Genomic DNA, 22011 nt, shown 5'->3' on the forward strand with positions numbered 1-22011 from the left:
GGGTGGAGATAGGCATTGACTTTTGGAAACTGGTACCAAGGGAAAAATATCCTTAAAAAACGTTTAATTTTCTTGACCAAAAAGTTCTGGAAAGACTTTTAATGGGATATTGATCAAGTGCATATAATAAACAACTATGTTATACCAACTAGTTTCACCGAGTAAGGCTGTTGGCATCTTCAGGGTACATAACTGATGTAAGGCACTAAAAAGTAAAAAACTGTTACAAACTATAATCAACCGATTCCAATTATATTAAACAAAGAACAGAGCGCGTACAATACATGCATAGAGCATGCATGATATCACTTGTTATTTAGGAACATTCTATAGTTGGCACTATAATTCAGTTCTGGCGAGTTGAAGGATCTGATAAGGGTCTTCCAGATCACGGGGCAAGATTAGTCCTTAGTTCCTGTTAAGGTTTTGTATATAGCGGGCAACTGTTGTGGCCTCCTTAAAAAACCTTACCATGAATGGATTTCCTCGAAGACTCGTCCACAAGATACTTTTCTCTGAACCCCGATAAAGACAACAAGATGATATATATTATATTTCTACCATCGTCATTCCATACTTAAGGAGAGTTTCCAATAAGATTGCTAGACTCCTTAGACCACATAAAATAAGAGTGGCCTTTAAACCCACAGAAACGATTAGACAATTCTTAAGATCTCCAAAAGATAGCCATCCTTTCTCCAAATATGCTGGAGTTTATAACATACCCTGCTTGTGCGGCTTGAATTACATTGGCCAAACTTCAAGGAGCCTTAAAATTAGGCAAAAAGAACACATAGGTGACGTCAATAATAACAGAGAAGAAAAATCGGGGTTAGCTTTTCATTTCTCAAGAACGAACCATACCATAGAGTGGGATAGAAGCACAATTCCTTACATGGAGGAGGACTTCTGCTTCCGAATTTTTAAGGAGGCCACAACAGTTGCCCGCTGTATACAAAACCTTAACAGGAACCAAGGACTAATCTTGCCTGTGATCTGGAAGACCCTTATCAGATCTTTCAACTTGCCAGAACTGAATTATAGTGCCAACTATAGAACATTCCTAAATAACAACAAGTGATATTATGCATGCTCTATGCATGTATCGTACGCATTCTGTTCTTTGTTTAATATAATTGGAATCGGTTGATTATAGTTTGTAACAGTTTTTTACTTAAGTGCCTTACATCAGTTATGTACCCTGAAGATGCCAACAGCCTTAGTTGGTGAAACTAGTTGGTATAAAATAGTTGTTTATTATATGCACTTGATCAATATAATTCTATTAAAAGTCTTTCCAAAAATATCCTGCATTGAATGATTTCAGCTTGAGAATTGCATCTATGTTTGGAAGCACATACATATGGGAATGCACTTTCTCAACTATGAGGGCAGTTAAATCATCACAAAGAAGCCAACTGACTGATGACCACCTTCAGGATTTGTTATGAATATCGTCATCATTGCTGAAAATCGACTTGGATGAACTTGTTGCCGCACATGAACGCCAACAGTGTTCTTATTAAGTTGTGTTACATGTAAAAACCAGAAATATGTAATTAAATTTAATTTAACAACATATTTAAATCAATCAAGTATTTTATATTGTTCTCCCAGTAGTAAAATGATTTAACAAATATAGTAATTCAATACATATAACTATTGCCTTGAAAAAATGCAGAGTTTATTTTTATTTAAGTTCTGTCTGAAAGTGTGCGGCCCGTGATGCTATCACTCATCATATATTGGCCCTCGTATAGAATGAAGTTGGCCACGCCTGATCTATATAATTTTTTTTTTTTTTGAAATGTAATTAGAAAGTTTTTAGGAATAATGATAATAGTAAAAATCATTTAAATTGAAGCTCAAAGGATCATATATTATCACCTTCACTCTAACCAAACTCAATTTATCTAAAAATTGTCCATGAAGACCATTTACATTAGCACATGATATTTAGATATGATGTGATGATGTGCAGTCCGATTTACTCAAAAGAGGAAAGAAATCTTTTCTCACTAGGTTTAATGTATATTTTTAACTTCTTATGCTTGGTAAACTCCTCCTCATATACTAGGACAATAATGAAAAACCACTTTAAAGTACTACGTGTAAATATTCTATTTCATGTAAAGACTCCTGATGGTTGCTATGTTAATGAGAGATTAGCATCATTATCACCAATGAATAATAGTTAATTCTTCTTTGAATAGTCTGACAATTGGCGTTATCACAGACAGTTATGTGCTGTCGTAGGAATGCATGGGGGATCAGTATTCCTACATATTTTTGTGCAGGAGACAGATATATGTGCTCCTATATAGCTGAATCTCACTTTAGCAAACATTCTTCATAACAAGCTCTCTATTCATCTCAGTTTTAGCTATATAAAGCATAACACCAATAAATGTTTATGAATATTCATTTACCAATAAATGAATAAAATAAATGTTTATTAAACTGCTAATACTTCATTGAATTTCAAAACAGCATCTTAAGATCACAAACAACTTCAAAATTTGAAATTCGCTCACAGTACAAGTCAATGGCAACTATGTCAAGATTAGGTTGTGAAATTCACATCATCATCATATCATTCTTAACAGAAAAAGCCCTCGACATTCTTAGTTGAGGTCATAGCTTTGCTAACACAAATTAGAAATAATGATGAATAATGGATGAAGGTTCTACAATCTACCTTCCATAATGGCCAATAACATTTGCTTGGATGTAGCCAATACTGACTAAATCCGAACTTCAAAGGAAAGCAACATTTCACAGAAAGAAATACTGTTTATTATTATTATTTTTTTTTAAATCACACACACAACAATAGGAAGATTATTATAACTAAAGCTGAAAATGACACTTAATGACTCAAAATGAATACAAAATATGTATGATGATCTAAAATTTCACTACGTATCAGATTACAGATCAAGATTCCAACCATTACTACTCATCCTCAAACCTGTTTAGTTATTGACAAAAGTTAGTCTTGGTCAAATCTTATTAACAAATCTTTAAAGAAATCATCATGATAAACCATCTCTAATTCATGAAACCCCAAAAAGATCAGACAGTCCTACTTTCCAAATTTGCTAAGTAGTTAGCAAAATCATTTGTCCTCCAAACAACTCCCCTTCTTTTGTAAAAAAATTTTTTGATTTAACTAAATCAAAAAGTCATATTATTAAAAATTCAGACAACATGATTAGGCTCTGATATTACATCTGTTTTCCAATGTTTTCAACTAACAGAGACTCTTAATTTAATAGTCTCACTTCCTCCCAAATATATCTGAATTATTCTTATTTAGTGTATTTTAGGATATTGATTTTTGAATTCATAATTCATTAAAAATACATCTAATGTGTTTGGGAAAGAATAGAAAACATAGCTTTATAGTCTGTATAGCTTTAGACTGTAGTTTGAGTGTAGCTGTGTTAAGACCTTTTCCATGTAAAATAATCTGCATGTATGCTAAATAAAAATAACTAAAAAAAGAAAGAAGGGAAAAAAGTAAAAGTAAAAAAGAAAGCTGAAGGTCTAAGGAATGGCAAAAAAAGAAAGATCACTGGTGGGGGAGATAGCATGATTGATGTTGTGTAAGTATCAATCATGCTATATCTTTCGACAGAATTTAACCTTTGCCATACATTTTAGTCAACAGCTACTGCCTTCCTATCTTCTTCATGGCACATGAGATGTTTCTCTCCTACTTACCAAGTAGGAGAGAAACAACTTTTGCAGCTAATTATGTCTCACTCTCTCTTTCTTTACAGATCCCCCCCCCCCATTCCATCAGCCATCTTTCTTTTTTTGTCATTCATCACCAACTTGGTTTAGACCTTCTTCCTCTACCTTTTTACCCTCCCTACTTTTTCCATATAAGAGCTCCCTTTGAATTTCTCCTCTGCCTATTCTCAATACACCGCCAATCTACTTCCATCTGTATCTTTTTATTTCATTCACAATACTTTTGTGCTCTGTTTGTTATTTTTTTTTTTTATTTGTCATCATCATTCGTCAATACAATGTAGTAGCTAAAATATTTAAACAATTTATTTGAAAACTAATTTAGTTTGAACTTTTTTAGGGGATGCAACTAATACTACAACCATTATAAAATAGAAAAATACTGATTTGCTCCATACCTCCCCTCCCCCCAAACAAATACACAACACTGAAACCAAACTATTCCTATTCTCTATATCCAGAGCACAGAACACTGGAATAGAATAATAAATAATCTTCATACAAACCACACTAGCACCGTTCATTCATTTCACAAACTTTATCCTCTATCATGTACAGGAGTGCATTAAGTACTGCCCTATGTCTGTAAGGAAGACAGGAAGATATGTTAACACCTGTCTTAGAAACACAAGAAATATATTTGCTACTACTGTTATGGAAAGTCATGAATAGCAACCCATGCTTGCTTTGGACAACCCTGTTACACAGGATTAAATGAAGAAAACTAAAATAGAAGTTATAAGTCTTAGAGACTACTACTACTGGTGTCAGTAGTCACAATGAAATATTCCCCAAACCTCAAATAATAAGTATGGCTGCATTAATTTACCAAAAAATCTTGACACCTTCTAATCTAACATCATCAAATTCCTGATATATACCCTCAAGAGGTTATATCATTACTAACTTACTATCTACAATTTTCCTTCAAATCAGTCTCTTACCTGTCAAGACTCCAATATTATCAGATCTTATATTTCTGTCTTCTAAGGCACTTTTTACTGCATCAATCCACCTATATCTTGGTCTTCCTCTGGGTCTTCTTCCTGCCCACCTGACAGAGAACACTTGTTTTGCTAATCTTTCCTCTCCCATTCTATTTAAGTGACCATACCACCTGAGATTAGCTCTGCTAATGCATTCCTGGATGCTGACAATGTCAAGTTCTTTCCTAATATCCTCGTTATTAATATGATACTGCCACTGATGCCATCTGTTCATGCGCCTAATCTTTCTCAGGACTCTCATATCTGCAGTCCCTAGTCTTTGGTAAAGTGTTTTACTTCTGACCCAGCTCTCAGATCCATAAATTAAAATTGGTTTGAACACAGTCTTGTATACAGCTAATTTAGTGTTCCGACTAATTTCTTTCTTATTCCATATGAATTTATTCAATTGACTTCCCACGATACCAGCTTTGCTGATTCTGTTTTCTATTTCCATAATTAATTTACCATCTTCAATAAAAATTGTGCTTAGTAGATCAAATGCTTTACTTGTTCTATAGGTTCTCCATTCACAATGTAGTTGATATTTTCAATGTTTCTGCCTTTATCTTTTTAATGCTAACCTTCATACCATAATATTACAACAGTTATTCAATTTAGTCAGGGAATCTTGCAGACTTGTAGTGGATTTAATTTAGGAGTACAACATCATCTGCATAAAGCAAACAGTTGAGATTAACATCTCCAATCTTGATATCAGATTTAATACCACTCTCCTTCATAATGTGATCCATATAGATAATGAATAACAGAGGGGATAATGTACATTCTCGACTGAGACCAGATTTAACATTAACCTCCGTACCGGCCAATGTGGATGAAATAGTGACACCAAATTGAACTTCTTATCCATGTTATTCAATGGGTTTTAGAGCGTATAAAGATTTATCTAGATGTCTATAAACGTCATGGCTGGTTGGGGGAGTTAAACCACCTTCCTATACTTTCTTCAATTCTAACTGCTGACTTACAACTCAAATAAAAACTAAGTATTGCTTGATATAATGCCCCATTGACATCATATAACTGTAGTGCATTGAATAGCTTCTCTCTCTCTTGGCACTTTGTCATATGCCTTTTCCAGATGGACAAAACTTAAATACAGATCTTTGTTATAGTCCCATGATTTCTCAACTATCTGTCGTAAGGTGAAAATCTGATCCTCACAAACTCTATTTGGTCTGAATCTGGCTTGTTCTTCACCAAGTTTCTCTTCCACAATCCTTCTCAACCGTTTCTCAATTATACTTGCATATATCTTACCAGGAACACTCAGTAGAAAAATACTGCTGCAATTCTCACATTCAGTTTTATTTCCCTTTTTATATATGGGTACTATGAGAGCTCTACTCCAATCATCTGGAATTCGTCTCTCTGTCCAGGCCTTCTGAACTATACAGCGCAGCCACTGTAAGACTTTTATACCTCCATACTTGAGCATTTCTGGTTGAATATCATCTACTCCCGCTGCTTTTCCACATTTCAGGCTTTTGATGGCTTTTTCTACTTCAAGTATGGATATGTATTCCTTTTATTCGCTTTAAAACTTTCTTACATGTTATATTTTTCATTATGAAATTCAATTTTATCCTGCTCAAGGCTAAATGGTGATCACTTCCAATTTCAGATCCTCTGTAAACTCTGGTGTCCTGCACCAGGGAGAAAACATCACTATCAACAATAACATAGTTAATGAGACGTTTCTTATTCCTTGCCTCTTCTCTCTTTTGTGCACATTTTTATGTTGGAACATTGTGTTAGTAATAACCAGTCCATGTCCTGAGCAGAAATCCAACAGATATTTGCCATTATTATTAACTTTGCTCTTTTCTCCAAATTTTCCCAAAATATTTTTGTATGTCTGACAATCATTTCCTACTCTGCACTTTAGATCCCCAACAAGGACCAACTTTTCCTTTTTCATTGTGTCAGTTGCTTTTTCTAAAGCCTTGAAAAACTCCTCCACTTCTACCTTAGTAGAACCTTCTGTGGGACCATAGGCGCAAATAAGTCTCATAGTCCAGTTCCCCACTCTCATATTTGCCTACATCACTTTACTTGAGACTGCCTGCCATTCAAGAAGATTAGCCTCATATTTAGTGTTGAATACTATGGCTACTCCTTCTTTTTCCTTGATTGTCATTGCCTGAATATAACATTTTGTATTTATTGCTCAGAAAGATCTCACCAGTTTTTGCTTTTTTTGTTTCAGTCACCTCCATTATGTCGATCTGGTACTTATCCAATTTCTCAGCTAGCTCCATTTCTTTGCCATTCAGTCTTCTTATGTTGATAGTACCAATCTTGAACTCTGGTGATGTTGAGTTGGGATGGGTTTTAGGATTTGTTCCAGTAGCTGACTTTTTGCTGTTTGCCCTGGTTCACTGGTGAAAAGAACAGGGACCCTTGTTTAACTGGGCAAAGCCCCAGCTGACATGAAATTCTGTCATGTTGTACCATCATTTGAAATTTGGTTTAAGCCAATAAGAATACAATTTTGTTGGCTAAATCTCAAATTGCCAGCCCATCCTCATCCGTTCATTATCCAGGTAGATACCTAACAATGAGCACCATGAGAAAGTGAGGATTGGGGATTATGTCAGAAGCCCTGGTCGGTTCTCCACATTCCTTTAAAGGCTATGTGGAGGTCTCCTCTCAGTTATATAGCTTTGATACTTAAGCACTAATCTAACATTAGGTATTAAATACAATGTTAGTTCTTTTTCTTATGCCTGTTACTTGATTGTTACTGCTAGACAAGTTGTTTATACTTCAGCAAAATATTAGCAGTTACATAAACAAATATCTTATTTTTTTCTTGTGGTGTGTTTAATACCACTAAACCTAAACAGCTCCAAATGAAAATTCTTGGCCCATGCCAAAACAGACACAATACAATTCCCTAAACTTGGCATGGATCCTTCTAATGAGAATGTTTCTATTTAAATGAAATGGTTTCATTAAATTTTATATATTATTGCAGTTAAGATTGTCCATCTTAAATTATTAGGCCTGGAGGAGAAGGAGTACAGTCAACTGTTATGAAAGCTTGTAACAGAGTCGACTAACCACTCCTTCCACCTGCCTCTGCATCTAATAATGTAAAGTGAACAATCTCCACTGTAGTAATACCTAAAATGAACCAATTTGGAGAGAAACATTCTCATCAGAAGAATCCATCTATTTTTTTTTTCTGTAAAAATATATTATATAGAAGTCGTGAGGTTAAAATAAGCTATTATAAAGTAATAATAAAAAAATTGAAAAAAATTGAAAAAGAAAATGATACTACAATCAGTTAATTATTTTTTTTTACAAGGTAATGCCAAACACACTGCTTTATTATCATGAATTATGAAGGTTGGGAAGAAAGAATTAAAGAAATATACAGTGAGTAGTTTCTTGGGCATACTGATCTAATAAGTAATATTCATTTCAGCACAGAATTCATTTCAGAACTCTCAACCCATAGCAGAATGAGATTTACACCTCTTGGAGATGTCAAAAGGTGTTCACAAAGCTGCTGTCCATGTAGACTCTGTTATAATCTGCAGTTTCCTCAGGCTAGAAAGCAATAAATCCATCATGAACAGCTCACCCAACCTCATCTAAAAAATGTTCAATCAAAGTGTTGAGAATTCAGTGAATGAGAGGGCCAACTAAGTATGATCAAGTTATTCTCATGCTCTTGGAACCATTCCTAAATAAACATGCCTTGTGACATGGTCCACACTACAGTGCCAATAAAAACCAGAACTAGGATTATACTCCTTTACAGATCGCTATTAAACAAAAAAATTACATGATAACCACAGTAATAAACTTTAATGACAGTACAGATATTTTGTACAGAAAATAACAGTACATCATTAATGTGTAGAAACAACAAGCAAATCATCATCACCATCAATTTCCTGATACATACCCCAAAGGGGTGTTCAAGTTACTATGACAGCACTACATGATTAAGTTTATATTATTATTAATCTTCTATTCACAATTTTCGTCCAAATAAGTCTATTACTTGTAAGCTCTCTGATATTGTCAAATCTAACATTTCATTCTTTTAAGACAATTCTGAGTGAATCAATCCACCTAGACCTTGGTCTTCCTCTGGGTCTCCTTCTTGCCACCTTGGCATCAAACACCTGTTTCGCTAACCTTTCCCCACCCCTATTTAAGTGGCCACACCACCTTAGATTAGCTCTGCTGACACATTCTTGAATGCTAATAATGTCAAGTTCCTTTCTAATGTGTTTAATTTTTAATAGGATTCTGCCATTGATGCCATCTGTTCACTCCTCTAATTTTTATCATATCCCTCACACATGTAGACCCTAGTCTTTGATCAAGTGCTTTATTTTCGAATGTTTTCATGTCACCTTTATTATCTTTGATTCCTTTTACAGTACTCTTTCCTCCATTTCTAAGCTTCTTCAATAGCCTCCAGAACATTTTGCCACCTTGCTGATATTTATTTTCTATACTCTTACCAAAGTCTTCCAATGACTTGTTTAGCTACTTTTACACATAGCTTAGCTCTCTTACATTTTTCACTGTATTCTTTTAGAGCATCTGTTGACTTATTTGCTAGAAACTTTTGGTGTGGTTTCTTCTTTTTCCAGATTGCTTCTTTAACTTCTTGTGTCCACCATGGAGTTATTTTTCTATCCTTGCATACAACTTCACCACATACCTCTCTAGCTGAATCAATCAATGTCTTCTTCAGAGTTTGCCACTGAGACTCCAAGGTTTGGTTCTGGTTTTTCAATTTGTTTCATTTTTTTTCTTCAATAACGTTTGCATAGTTGAGTCTACAATTTACCTGTTAAAGCTGCTCAACTTTAATTATTTTTTAAGACTTTCTTACATACTGTTCTTTTCATTGTGATATACATTTTTATCCTGCTTAGTACTATGTAATGGTCACTTCCAATTTCAAATCATCTGTACGCTCTTGTATCCTGAGTGAGCATGAAGATATCACTATCAACAATGATGTAGTCAATGCGGCTGTTCTTATTTCTTGTATCTTCTCTCCATGTGAAAGTGTGCACATCTTCATGTTGAAACATGATGTTAGTAATGACTAGTCCATGTCCTGAGCAGAAGTCCAGCAAATATCTACCATTATTATTAGCTTTGCCCTTTTCTCCAAATTTTCTCAAAATGTTCCTATATGCCTGGTGATATTCATTTCCTACTCTGCTATTGAGGTCTCCAACAACGACCACTTTTTCCATTTAAGCAAATCAAACCAAATAACAGGAATACAAGGTGCATACAACAACAACTAGTTTATCAATTAAAAGTAGTTTCCACATGCTACAAATTAATATTAATAAATAATATTCAAACTATTTTTTGATGTTTACATAAAATAAGAATCTCCCAAACTTTTGAGAGAGAGAGAATCATTCTGATTCAAGTTAGGCTAATGGAAAAGGAACTTTAGAAGAAGCAAGCTTCATCCCATACAATACCTGAATGCCTTTTCAAAGAAAGCTCTGAAGTCCTTTTACATTGGTACGTAATCAGAATGATTGTCCCCCCCCCCCCCCCCAAAAAAAAGTTTGGGAAATTCTTATTTTATGTAAACATCAAAAACAATTTTAATATTGTAGATATTATTTCTGGAAAATTTCCCACGTTACTCCTCTAAATGAATATATGGCTTTATAGCCTATTTTTCTTTAGGGAGTACTCCTTTTATGATGCCATTGGCTTTTCACTCAATTTTTAGGACACTACTGGTTTTTTTTAAAGATATAGATACATGAAGAATATAAGGAAGGAATAATTTTGATAAAAAGCCAATGATATCATAAAAGGTACTCCTAGAGAAAAATAGGCTTATATAGTCATAAAAATTAATAAGTTTTAATATTATTTATTAATATTAATTTCTAGCATGCAGAAACCTTTTTTGATTGATTAAACTAATTGTTGTATGTACCTTGTATTCTGTTCTCTGATTTGCTTGTTGTTACTACACACTGATGATGTACTGTTATTTTCGGTATGAAATATTTGTAGTTTCATTAAAGTTCAGATATTTCGTACTAAAACTATAATTATAAAACAACAAAATTACTGTGGCTATTGTGTAATTTTGTTTTATAGTTATCACAGGAACCTTTTAAATATTTGGATATCACTGCTGTAGTGCACTGCCATTTGACTGAAGGTCTATCTATTCAGACCATGATCTCTGTTACATTCAATAGCCTGTTATCTCTGACCACAACCCAAGAGGGCATCAGTTTCCATGAATAAATGTTTCCATGTTACTATCATTCTGTACTCAAATTCAATTAGGTAGTTCCGTGGTCTCGTTATCACAATGAATTGTATGCATAACACAGTTAAGTGTGTATGTATGCATACACATATACAGGGTGTCCCAAAATTCACGTAAGATTTAAATTTAGCGCCATTTGTGCGGTAAAGTGTTGCCAACGAGAAAAAAAGACAGCGTGACAGCTGACAGTTCAGGGTTATTAAAAATGGAGCGCTACACGAAAGAACAACGCATTTTCATGGATTATGGAACAACAACAAGTGGATGCTTATTTTTCGAACAAAATCATCTTCAGCGATGAGGCTCATTTTCATCTTGATGGCTTCGTTAATCAACAAAATTGTCGCATTTGGGGTTCAGAAAATCCACGAGTGATTGTTGAGAAACAAATGCATCCACAACGTGTCACTGTTTGGTGCGGATTTTGGGCTGGAGGTATCATCGGTCCATTCTTCTTCGAAAATGCGGCTGGTAAGGCAATAACAGTTAATGGTGCTCGCTATCGCGACATGCTAATCCAGTTTTTTGTGCCTAAATTGCAAGATATGGATGTGGACGACATGTGGTTTCAACAAGACGGTGCCACATGCCATGCAGCCCGAGAAACAATTCAATTACTGTATGAGTCATTTCCTGGTCATGCAATTTCCCATTTTGGTGATCAGAATTGGCTGCCCAGATCATGTGACTTAACGCCGGTGGACTTTTTTCTTTGGGGTTTTTTGAAGTCTAAGGTTTATGCCAGCAAGCCCACGACCACCCACGCCTTGAAGGAGGAAATTGAGTGCTGTATCAACGAAATTCAGCCACATTTATGCAAAATGGTCAACGAAAATTTCAACAAAAGAGTGCATATGTGCCAGCAAAGCCATGGAGGCCATTTACCCGATATGCTATTCCATGCATAACCCTATACTGTATACTTTATGAATCAATAAGAAATTACAATTTTTAATTAAAAACTTGTATTTTCTATCAAAATTACTTCTTGCGTGAATTTTGGGACACCTTGTAGTAGCTTGACAGCTTGCAACAACCATCTCTGAGAGGGTATTGGATTTTTGTGGATGACAGGGGTACATACCTAATAAATTGGCCACTTGGTGTACTGTATATGCTCACTAAATTTTTATAACAAAATCTAAATGGGGAAAAAAATGTCATTTCCCTCTAAAGGGAAATATTTGTTATTAATACCTACACAAGCAATACCTGGATTTGAAGATGTACTGCTGCTCTCCAGCTGCAAAGTCATGGAAGAAAAGAAACCATCTTGTGAAACACTGGACACATCATTCCTGTTGTAAATTAAGCAAGAACTAAGGAATATTTTTTTTAAAAAAAGTTAATTTACCTTATGCCTGAAAAATTAATACATTTTAAAGTACAGTAGGCCCCCCGTATCCACGGGGTTTGGTTCCATCGTCTTCTGCAGATAGTAGCGAACCCTATATATACTATGTTTTTTCCTATACATAAATACTTATGACAAAGTTTAATTTATAAATTATGCACAGTAAGAGATTAACAACAATAACTAATAATAAAACAGAACAATTATAACAACATACTGTAATAAAGTTATCTGAACGTAAATGGAATCTTAGTAACCTCAGGTATGTGTAGCTTTCTCCACCTCTGCAACGAGTTGCCCTGGTGTTGGACAACCTCTGCGATCAGCCGAACTGTCTATTACTAAAAGAAAGAGCCATACAGCTTCATTTCGACGACGTAAAATTACATAAACAAAGTGGATATTAGATCCAACATTATTTCAAAGCTGAATGCTTGTAGAGACTATGAAAGTTTCGTAAGTTGGCCTTTTGTATATTAATATCTTTGGACTGGGGTTGACCGCGGATACGGGGGTCCTACTGTATTTCATTGCTTTAATTTCATTATAGCTCTTGATATCAATTTTTTAGAAACAGCAGCTATTTACTAGAATATCTACAATAAGGATTATGAATGTAATACTTCATATGTATAAATGATTAAAGTGCTCTAAATGACAGGGGAATATACCTAATAAATTGGCCATTTGGTACTTGTATATGCTGACCTGATTGATTGAATGGTTAGCATACCCATTCTACAACTAACAGGCTGCGAGATGAATTTTCATTACCTAGTGTGAGACCACTTCCCTGCTTAATGGAGGCCTGAAGTGGCTTGAAAAAGTTCCATGTTTAGTCTCTAGAACAAGCTACTGAGAGGAAAAAAATAAAAATATTACAAAAATTATATAAAATTGATAAAAATAGAAAAAAAAAATCTTTAGCCTGCCTACTGTAAAAAGTGTACTATAAGCACACAACTAACCTTTTGTGGGTAAGAGCAGCATAACAATATATACTCACTAAATTTATAAGCAAGGGCTAATATAGTTCGCCCACCGATTTGAGGTCCCTCGAAACTACTGCGCATGTCAGAAAAAGGAGAATCCATTCCGATAATAGGGTAATCAGTCTGTCTTCTGGGAGGTAATAATAAACAAACTGAGTTTGTTTATTATTACAGGTTGGAAAATTTAGCTTTTCTTTTACGAACATTGTTGTTTTTAAAGTGTAACTATTTTGCTTGTATAACAGTTGGAAAAATGTACGTAGAGTGTTAATACGTGCAAATACTACGTTCTACATAAAACAATGTCACTTCGCTCCATGATAAGTTTCCTTTTATTCTGGGACTTTTTAAAACAAAATCCGATTTCATGAAGTATTTTCCTTAAAGTTTCTCTTTTCCAAGGAAAATTAATTTTTTCTTTAAGCACAGGAATCAATTTCGGAACAGTTGGCACTCTTTTCTCGAATACGTAAAATTCGTGAATAGCTCTTCTTATAACGTCTACATCAAAATCATTCAAAGCTACGGTTTCGATGGTTTTACTCTGGCGCTTTTTTTTTTTTTTTTTTTTAAGGAGATTTAAATTTTGGCTTACCTTCACCTTTTGATTCCCTACGAATTCTTTTAACAGTCGACCCCGATACGCCCGCAATTGCACTTGCACGTTTTATGACTTGAGAAAGGGGAACAAGAAGACGGCCTTCTGACGATTCTTTTTCGCAGAATGTCAGCACATTATTCAATATTCTTTTGCAAGAGCTACTGAAACGTGTAACAATAGAACTTGTTGACTGTACTGGATCCATCATATACAAATTAATAATAAAAAAATAATGCAAAAAGAGAACAACAAAAATCAAGCTAGTACTAGTAAGCGACAGACAAGAAAGCACGTGATTTTGCATGTTGGCGACCAATTCGTACATCCTTCATTTCTTTCTCCCCTTCAGCATGAATCGACTATTCTTGGCACAAATCCAACAAGGGATCTAGAAATGGTGGGCGAACTATAACAAGCAAAAAATATTTCAAAATTTCTGAATATTTTCTGCATGATAAGTTGTTTCTCTGCTCTTCTATCCAGTTTCCTCTCTATGAAATTTCATATGGATATTCTGATATGATGCATTATTTTTAATATTTCTGATGTTTTTAAATAAATACCATACATGGTTTTAACAATAAAAAAAATTATATATATACATTTATATATATATAAAATAAATGCTGCTTGTGGTAGCAAAAGGTGACAATTAAAATGATTTAATATAAAGCTTAATTATAATTGTATTTTGTATAAAATCCTTAAATTTTTAAATTGCTCTTGACCAGTAGTGAGTAGCAATTAATACCAGCATCTTCAGCAGCATGGACCATGCTGAAAGCAACATAACTGTTCAGGGCTGAATACACAACAGAGATTGGCTAATCACTGACCTATTCAGCACATGGATTTAGTTTGTGAAAATTTTCCACATATTAACTGAAATACTGAGCAGATGATTCATTTATAGTATTTTCATTATGGGGGAAAAAATTAGTAATCCCATCGATCAACTCAGCTCCAAAGTAATAATGCACTGAGCCATATCCTTGCACATTTGTTTCTTTTTAGCAACATGTACAGAAAACAGTAGCAAATATTTCTTATATATATGTTAAACAAGCATGTGTTTGAATTCTGGAGACAGTCACATTACAATTTTCATTATTGTATACGTTTACAACCAACATAAAAGTTACGGACACAAACATGCATTCATATCCTGGTGGGTCACATCCCTGTATACTTAACACACTGTATAAGTTGACACAAGCTCATAACAAATCCATTACATAATGCATATATTAGTGATTTTTAAATACTGTTATTAGATCACCAGTTGGGCTACTGTCTTTTTTGTATGCAGTTATGGAAAATTTCTTGGGAAATTTATTATTTCTTAAAATATGGAGTAAGAATTTAGCTATTTATTTCACATACAATTAGCTAAATTCCATCTGCTAAATTAAATATGTAATAATAAAGGGTATGTCAGTGATAACTATTAACTAAGAAACTAAAGGCAGAGGCCTCAAAATTCACATACTGACATTAGGATTGCAGTATTATACTCCAAATCAGACTATAGGATAAGGGAGTTTTCAGAGATTTCTAGGAAATGGTTGGAGTCTCTGTGGTGCATTTCTCATTCATTTAGCAATTCTTTTTTTTTTTTAAGAAAAAAAAATCATGCAGTCTATTATTGAATTAAATTCTTTATCTATCAGCAATTCTGACTTATCTGAAGAAAGAATGGAGTGTCATTTTAATTAGCAAAACTCAAACACACACACACCTATACTTATTTATGAAGCTGTTGAAAACTGAAGGTAAATATGTCGTGTCAGAAGCATTCATAATTTAACTGTAAATTTAGCTGTGTCTAATGTCTTAGAGTAATGAATCTCATCTGCTCAACATTTTGGATTATGAAATTTTAATTCATGAATTACCTCCTACTCTATTTCAGTTTACTAGGCAAGATCACTATGAAATGAAAAGAATGATGATTTTACACAAAACAACTACTCTGTCAGTAAAGGTGATATGTCACATAAGCACAATTTAGCTTGTATAGTCACCCTTCCTTCCATGAACTCTGACAAAGCTGTTGTTTGCTTTAGTGCAGTGAACATCTTAAATCTTTATATTTAGTGAATTTAGTATTTTTTTATCTTTCTTTTGTGGATATTATTATTTATTAATCTTATCACTGCTGATCAGAAGCAGTGATGCTGTGCATCTTTTAGGTGACCTTATCGTATTATTACAGTTAATGAAGTAATATGCTTTTTTAGTTTTTTTTTATATTTCACATTATATTTAGCATTTAAAGTATATGATTTAATAAATTAAATTTAAAAAATTGGGGTGCTTAAGGGTCAAAGCTGCATAAAGAGGAGACCTACGTGTAGTCTTTTAATGAATGCAGAGAACCAACTGGGGCTTCTAACTTGATGTCCAATTCTCACGTTCTCATGGTGCATCCTGTTAGGTATCTACCTGGATGCTGAACAAATGAGGGTGGGGTGTTCACCTAAATTTAAGATTTAGGTGAACAAATTGTATTCTTACTGGCTTAAACCAGAACATAAAATGAAGGTACAGCATGACAGAATTTTATGCCGACTGGCATAAAATTCTGTAATGCTTTTCTTATTCCTTGCCTCTTCTCTCCATGTAAATTTGTGCATATTTTTATGTTGGAACATTGTGTTAGTAATAACCAGTCCATGTCCTGAGCAGAAATCCAACAGGTATTTGCCATTATTATTAGCTTTGCTGTTTTCCAAATTTTCTCAAAATATTTTTGTATGTCTGACAATCATTCTCTACTCTGCTATTTAGATCTCCAACAAGGACCAACTTTTCCTTTTTCATTATGTCAGTTGCTTTCTCTAAAGCCTCAAAAAATTCCTCACCTTTACCATAGTAGAACCTTCTGTGGGACCATAGGCACAAATAAGTCTCATTGTCCAGTTCCCCATTCTGATATTTGCCAACATCACTCTACCTGATATTGCCTGCAATTCGAGAAGATTAGCCTCGTATTTAGTGTTGAATACTATAGCTATTTTATAAGAATTTTATAAAGAACTCTACAGTAATCCTTCAACAGATAAATCAAATATAAATAACTCCTCTCCATCGCATATGGAATATATCCCTCCCATTCACTTCAGATGAAATAAAACAAGCATTAAAACAAATGAAAAATGGAAAATGTCCTGGTGAAGACCTAATTCACATAGAATTAATTAAATGGGGAGGAAACAATATAATTCACCATGTCACAAACTTACTAAATTTATGCCTAGAAGAGAGAGGAAGATAACGGAAAATTGGAAAAATGCTACTCTAATACTGTTATTTAAAAAAGTTGACAAAGAAGAAGTAAAGAACTATAGACCAATTAGTATTTTCTCTAATCTGTACAAAATTCTCACAAAAGTAATAACAAACAGGCTAACACCTCTTCTAGACTCAAATCAACGAGTAGAACAAAAGGAATATGATCATGCTCATTTGTTTTATTGCATGAATATGATCAGCTGTGTCTTCAACACAGCTGATCATATTCATACAGTAAAACAAATAAGAGAAAAAGCAGAAGAAAACCAATTGCCTCTCTGTTTAGTCTTAATTGATTATGAAAAAGCATTTGATTCCATCAAAACTAATGGATTAATCAATGCACTCCAGAATCAGGGAGTTCTCGGAGAATATATGGACCTCCAGGCAATATACCTCACTGCAACAGCAACAATCCAACTTCACACGAGTAGCAATAAAATATCAATTGAAAAAGGTGTCCGACAAGGAGACTGTCTATCACCCAAAATCTTTAATACAGCAGTCCTTCAAGAAATATTTAATAATATAGACTGGAAAAACTTTGGTATAAAAATCAATAACAGAAACTTAACACATCTAAGATATGCAGATGATATCATAATTTTTGCAAACACTCCAGAAGATCTTAATATAATGATAGAAGACCTACAGGGTGTTCAGGATAAATTTGACAGCTTCGTAAGGAAAAAGAAAATCTTCTTTGTATCTATTAAATTTAATGAATTGACAAAAAAACATTACAGGCAGAGTTAATTACAATACTATCAACAAGATTTACTCAAAATAACCACCATTAGCATCGATCACAGCTTCAATTCTGCTTCGGAACCTCGAACAAGCTGATGCTACAGTCTCCCTGGGAAGGGCCGCAAAAACTGTTTTAATTTTATCCATTAACTGGGCTTTTGTATTACTGGAAGTGCGATTGGTGTCTTTTTCAACTGCGCCCCATACAAAATAATCCATGGGGTTAAGGTCTGGGGAGTTTGGAGGCCAAACATTTGGACTGGTGAAGTCGTAGAAATTTTCAGACAACCATTTTTGACTTTTCCCAGAGGTGTGGCAAGGGGCCGAATCCTGCTGCCATACATACGGCCTACCATTGGCTACCCTTGTTATCCAGGGCTTGACTACAGTTAGCAACTCCACGAACAAAGCCCGAATTCCAATGCCAGGGTTCTTCAACACCTGTTCCTGCAGATTTGCGAGGAATTCTGCTGTACGAACGCAATCAGATCGTCTGCTATGGATCTTTCTTCTTGCTACATCCTCGTAGTCACCATTGCAAGTCTCTAGTTTATGCCTGATTGTTTTTACTGTATTCAGGGAGCATTGGGCAGCAGTCGTAATATCCTTATTTTGATGGCGGGCACGAATCATCATGATACAAGTTATTCTCTTCCATGATTCAGGTGGGTTCCAGCTATCCATCCTTTCTGACATCTTGTATATGAATGAAGAAGGGTCCAAACTTTTAAATGAAGAGAAGTGTGTGTTAATACATGTAACTTACGGAAAAATATAATTAATTATAAATATGTCAAATTTATCCCAAACACCCTGTATATCATGAAAGCAGAAAAGTCGGTCTAAAGATAAACAGGGAAAAAACTAAAATCATGTTTAATTGTTTAGTAACACCAAAAAAACATAATAATAGAAAACAATTTTTTGGAAAGAATCTTTTCATATACATACTTAGATCATTTCATTGACCTAAACTGTGGATTCCAAAAGGAAATAAATAGGAGAGTTCAACCTGCCTGGAGTGCATTCATAAAATTGAAAAACATTGTTCAAAACGATGATGTCCCACTCTATTTAAAAAGGAAGACATTTAACCAGTGTATACTTCCAGTCATCTCATATGGTTGTGAAACTTGGTCGCTAACAAGAGCACTGGCAAATAAATTAAAAATGGAGATGTTGATGATAGGCATCACATTAAAAGATAAGAAGCCAGACTCGCATCACTGACATCATTCTTCACCACAAGCGACTAAAATGGAAATGGGCCGGACATTTATCCAGAAGAGAAGATGAGCGATGGACCACCATACTTACAAACTGGATTTATAAAGAAGGGAAATGAAGCTGAGGACATCCTAAAAGAAAGTGGAGTGATGAACTGTCAGAGTTTATTGGGGAAAGTTGGTCAACCATTGCCAAGAACAGAGAAAGGTGGAAAGAACTGGAGGAGGCCTTCGTCCAGCAGTGGACAGAAAATGGCTGAAAAGAAGAAGACTATAGCTATTCCATCATTTCCCTGATTGTTATGGCCTGAATATAACATTTTGTATTTATTGCTTAGAAATATTTCACAAGTTTTTGTCTTTTTTGTTTCAGTCACTCCTATTATGTTGATCTGGTAGTTATCCGATTCTTCTGCTAGTTCTATTTCTTTGCCATTCAGGCTTCTTATGTTGATAGTGCCGATCTTGAACTCTGGTGATATTGAGTTGGGGTGTATTTTAGGGTTTGTTCTAGTAGGTAACTTTTTGCTGTTTGCCATGGCGAAAACAATGGGGGCCTTGTTTAACCAGGTACTGCCCCAGCTGCATGAAATTCTGTCATGTTGTACCATCATTTTATATTGTGGTTTAACCCCCCAACTGGCCATGGCATCTATAGACGTTGAGATAAATCTGGATACAAAGCTCTAAAACCCATTGAATAACATGGATAAAAAGTGCAATTTGGTGTCACTATTTCATCCACATTGGCCGGTAGGGAGGTTAAGCCAATAAAAATACAATTTGGTTGGCTAAATCCCAAATTAATAGTCCATCCTCATTCATTCAGTATCCAGGTAGGTACCTAAAAGGGTATACACCATTAGAAGGTGAGGACTGGACATTAGGTCAGAAGCCCTGGTCAGTTCTTTGCATTTCTTTAAAGGCTATGTGTCTGTCATGTTGTACCATCATTTTATATTGTGGTTTAACCCCCCCAACCGGCCATGGCGTCTATAGACGTTGAGATAAATCTGGATAAGAAGTGCAATTTGGTGTCACTATTTCATCCTCATTGGCCGGTAGGGAGGTTAAGCCAATAAAAATACAATTTGGTCAGCTAAATCCCAAATTAATAGTCCATCCTCATTCAATCAGTATCCAGGTAGGTACCTAAAAGGGTATACACCATTAGAAGGTGAGGACTGGACATTAGGTCAGAAGCCCTGGTCAGTTCTTTGCGTTTCTTTAAAGGCTATGTGAAGGTCTCCTCTCAATTATACAGCTTTGACCCTTAGTGACTGAAACAAAGAAAACAAAAACAGGTGAGATCTCTCTAAGCAACAAATACATAATGTAAATGTTATATTCGGGTATTAACAATCAAATAAAGGGGTACTTAAGGGTCAAAGCTGTATAACTGAGAGGAGACCTCCACATAGCCTTTAAAGGAATGCGGAGAAACACCCAGGGCTTCTGACCTAATGTCCAATCCTCACCTTCTTGTGGTACACATTGTTAGGTATCTACCTGGATACTAAACGGATGAGGATGGGCTGGCAATTTGGGATTTAGCCGACCAAATTGTATTCTTATTGGCTTAAACCAAAATTTTAAATGATGGTACAACATGACAGAATTTCATTCCAGCTGGGGCACCACACAGTTAAACAATGCCCCCGTTGTTTTCGCCAGGGAACTAGGGAAAACAGCAAGCTACTGGAACAAATCCTAAAACCCACCTAAATCTGTGAATTTGATGTGAGGATGAAGAAGGTTGATTTTATCTAGAAACAAGTGTAGTTCTTATTCAGAATGACTCCAGACAGCAAAGATGTCATCAACATATCGTAGCTAGATTTTTGGTTTAGGATTAAATGTGAAAATTTTTTCTTCAAGGTGTTCTAGAAAGAGGTTGGCCAAGTTTGGTGATAAGGGAGACCACATTGCTGTTCCTTCCTCTTGCTTGTAAAATTTTTCTTTCCAAGTGAAGTATCCAGACATAGTAACAAATTTGAATAATTCGACAATATCAGATGGAAATTTTTGGGTTAGCAAGTCTATTGTTTCCTTATGGAGAGTATTAGTGAAGAGGGAGACAATGTTGAAGCTAATTAGCATGTCAGTTTCCAATAGTTGAATGTCTTTTATTTTTGCATGAAACTCTGTGGAATTTTTAATTGATGAGGCTGAGTGGCCTATGAGAGGATGGAAAATTTTCGCATTTAATCCTAAACCAAAAATCAAGCTACGATACACTGATGACGTCTTTGGTGTCTAGGATCATTCTGAACAAGAACTACACTTGTTTCTAGATAAAATCAACCTTCTTCATCCTCGCATCAAATTCATGCTAGAAAAAGAATCTCCACAGGGTATCTCCTTCCTGGATGTACACATCCAAAGAAAAGAAGATGGTTCCATCTCCACTTCTGTCTATCGTAAGCTGACTTTTTCAGGATGCTACATTCACAATTCTTCGTCTCATCATCAGTCTCAAAAATTTGGCATCATTAAATCATTAGTAACCAGAGCACACAGATTCTGATCCTCTGAAGATTCTTTAAACCGAGAATTGGAAATAATCAAAAATACAGCCATACAAAATGGATACAATCCAAAAACAACTCAAAAAAATCATCAGTCACTTCCCCACACATCAACCTAGACAAGAACAAACCCATAGGATTCCCATACCTTATGTCAAAAGCATCTCCGAACATCTTTTAAAAATTATGAAGAAATATA

The 22011-nt window shown here is 34.8% G+C and overlaps 1 protein-coding gene across 1 annotated transcript in view; it reads right to left on the reverse strand.

Moving 5' to 3' along the window:
• LOC150101905 (uncharacterized) overlaps positions 1-22011 on the reverse strand; it is a 284552-nt gene that overhangs the window by 32192 nt on the left and 230349 nt on the right. The window contains exon 10 of the mRNA XM_090399927.1: positions 12280-12310. Coding sequence (XP_090256053.1) covers positions 12280-12310 — 31 coding nt within the window. The remainder of the gene's footprint in view (positions 1-12279; positions 12311-22011) is intronic.

The sequence above is a fragment of the Typopeltis vanoorti genome, chromosome 11, assembly GCF_054136105.1.
Source record: "Typopeltis vanoorti isolate ZY-2024b chromosome 11, IOZ_Tvanoo_1.0, whole genome shotgun sequence".
Lineage (NCBI taxonomy): Eukaryota > Metazoa > Arthropoda > Arachnida > Uropygi > Thelyphonidae > Typopeltis > Typopeltis vanoorti.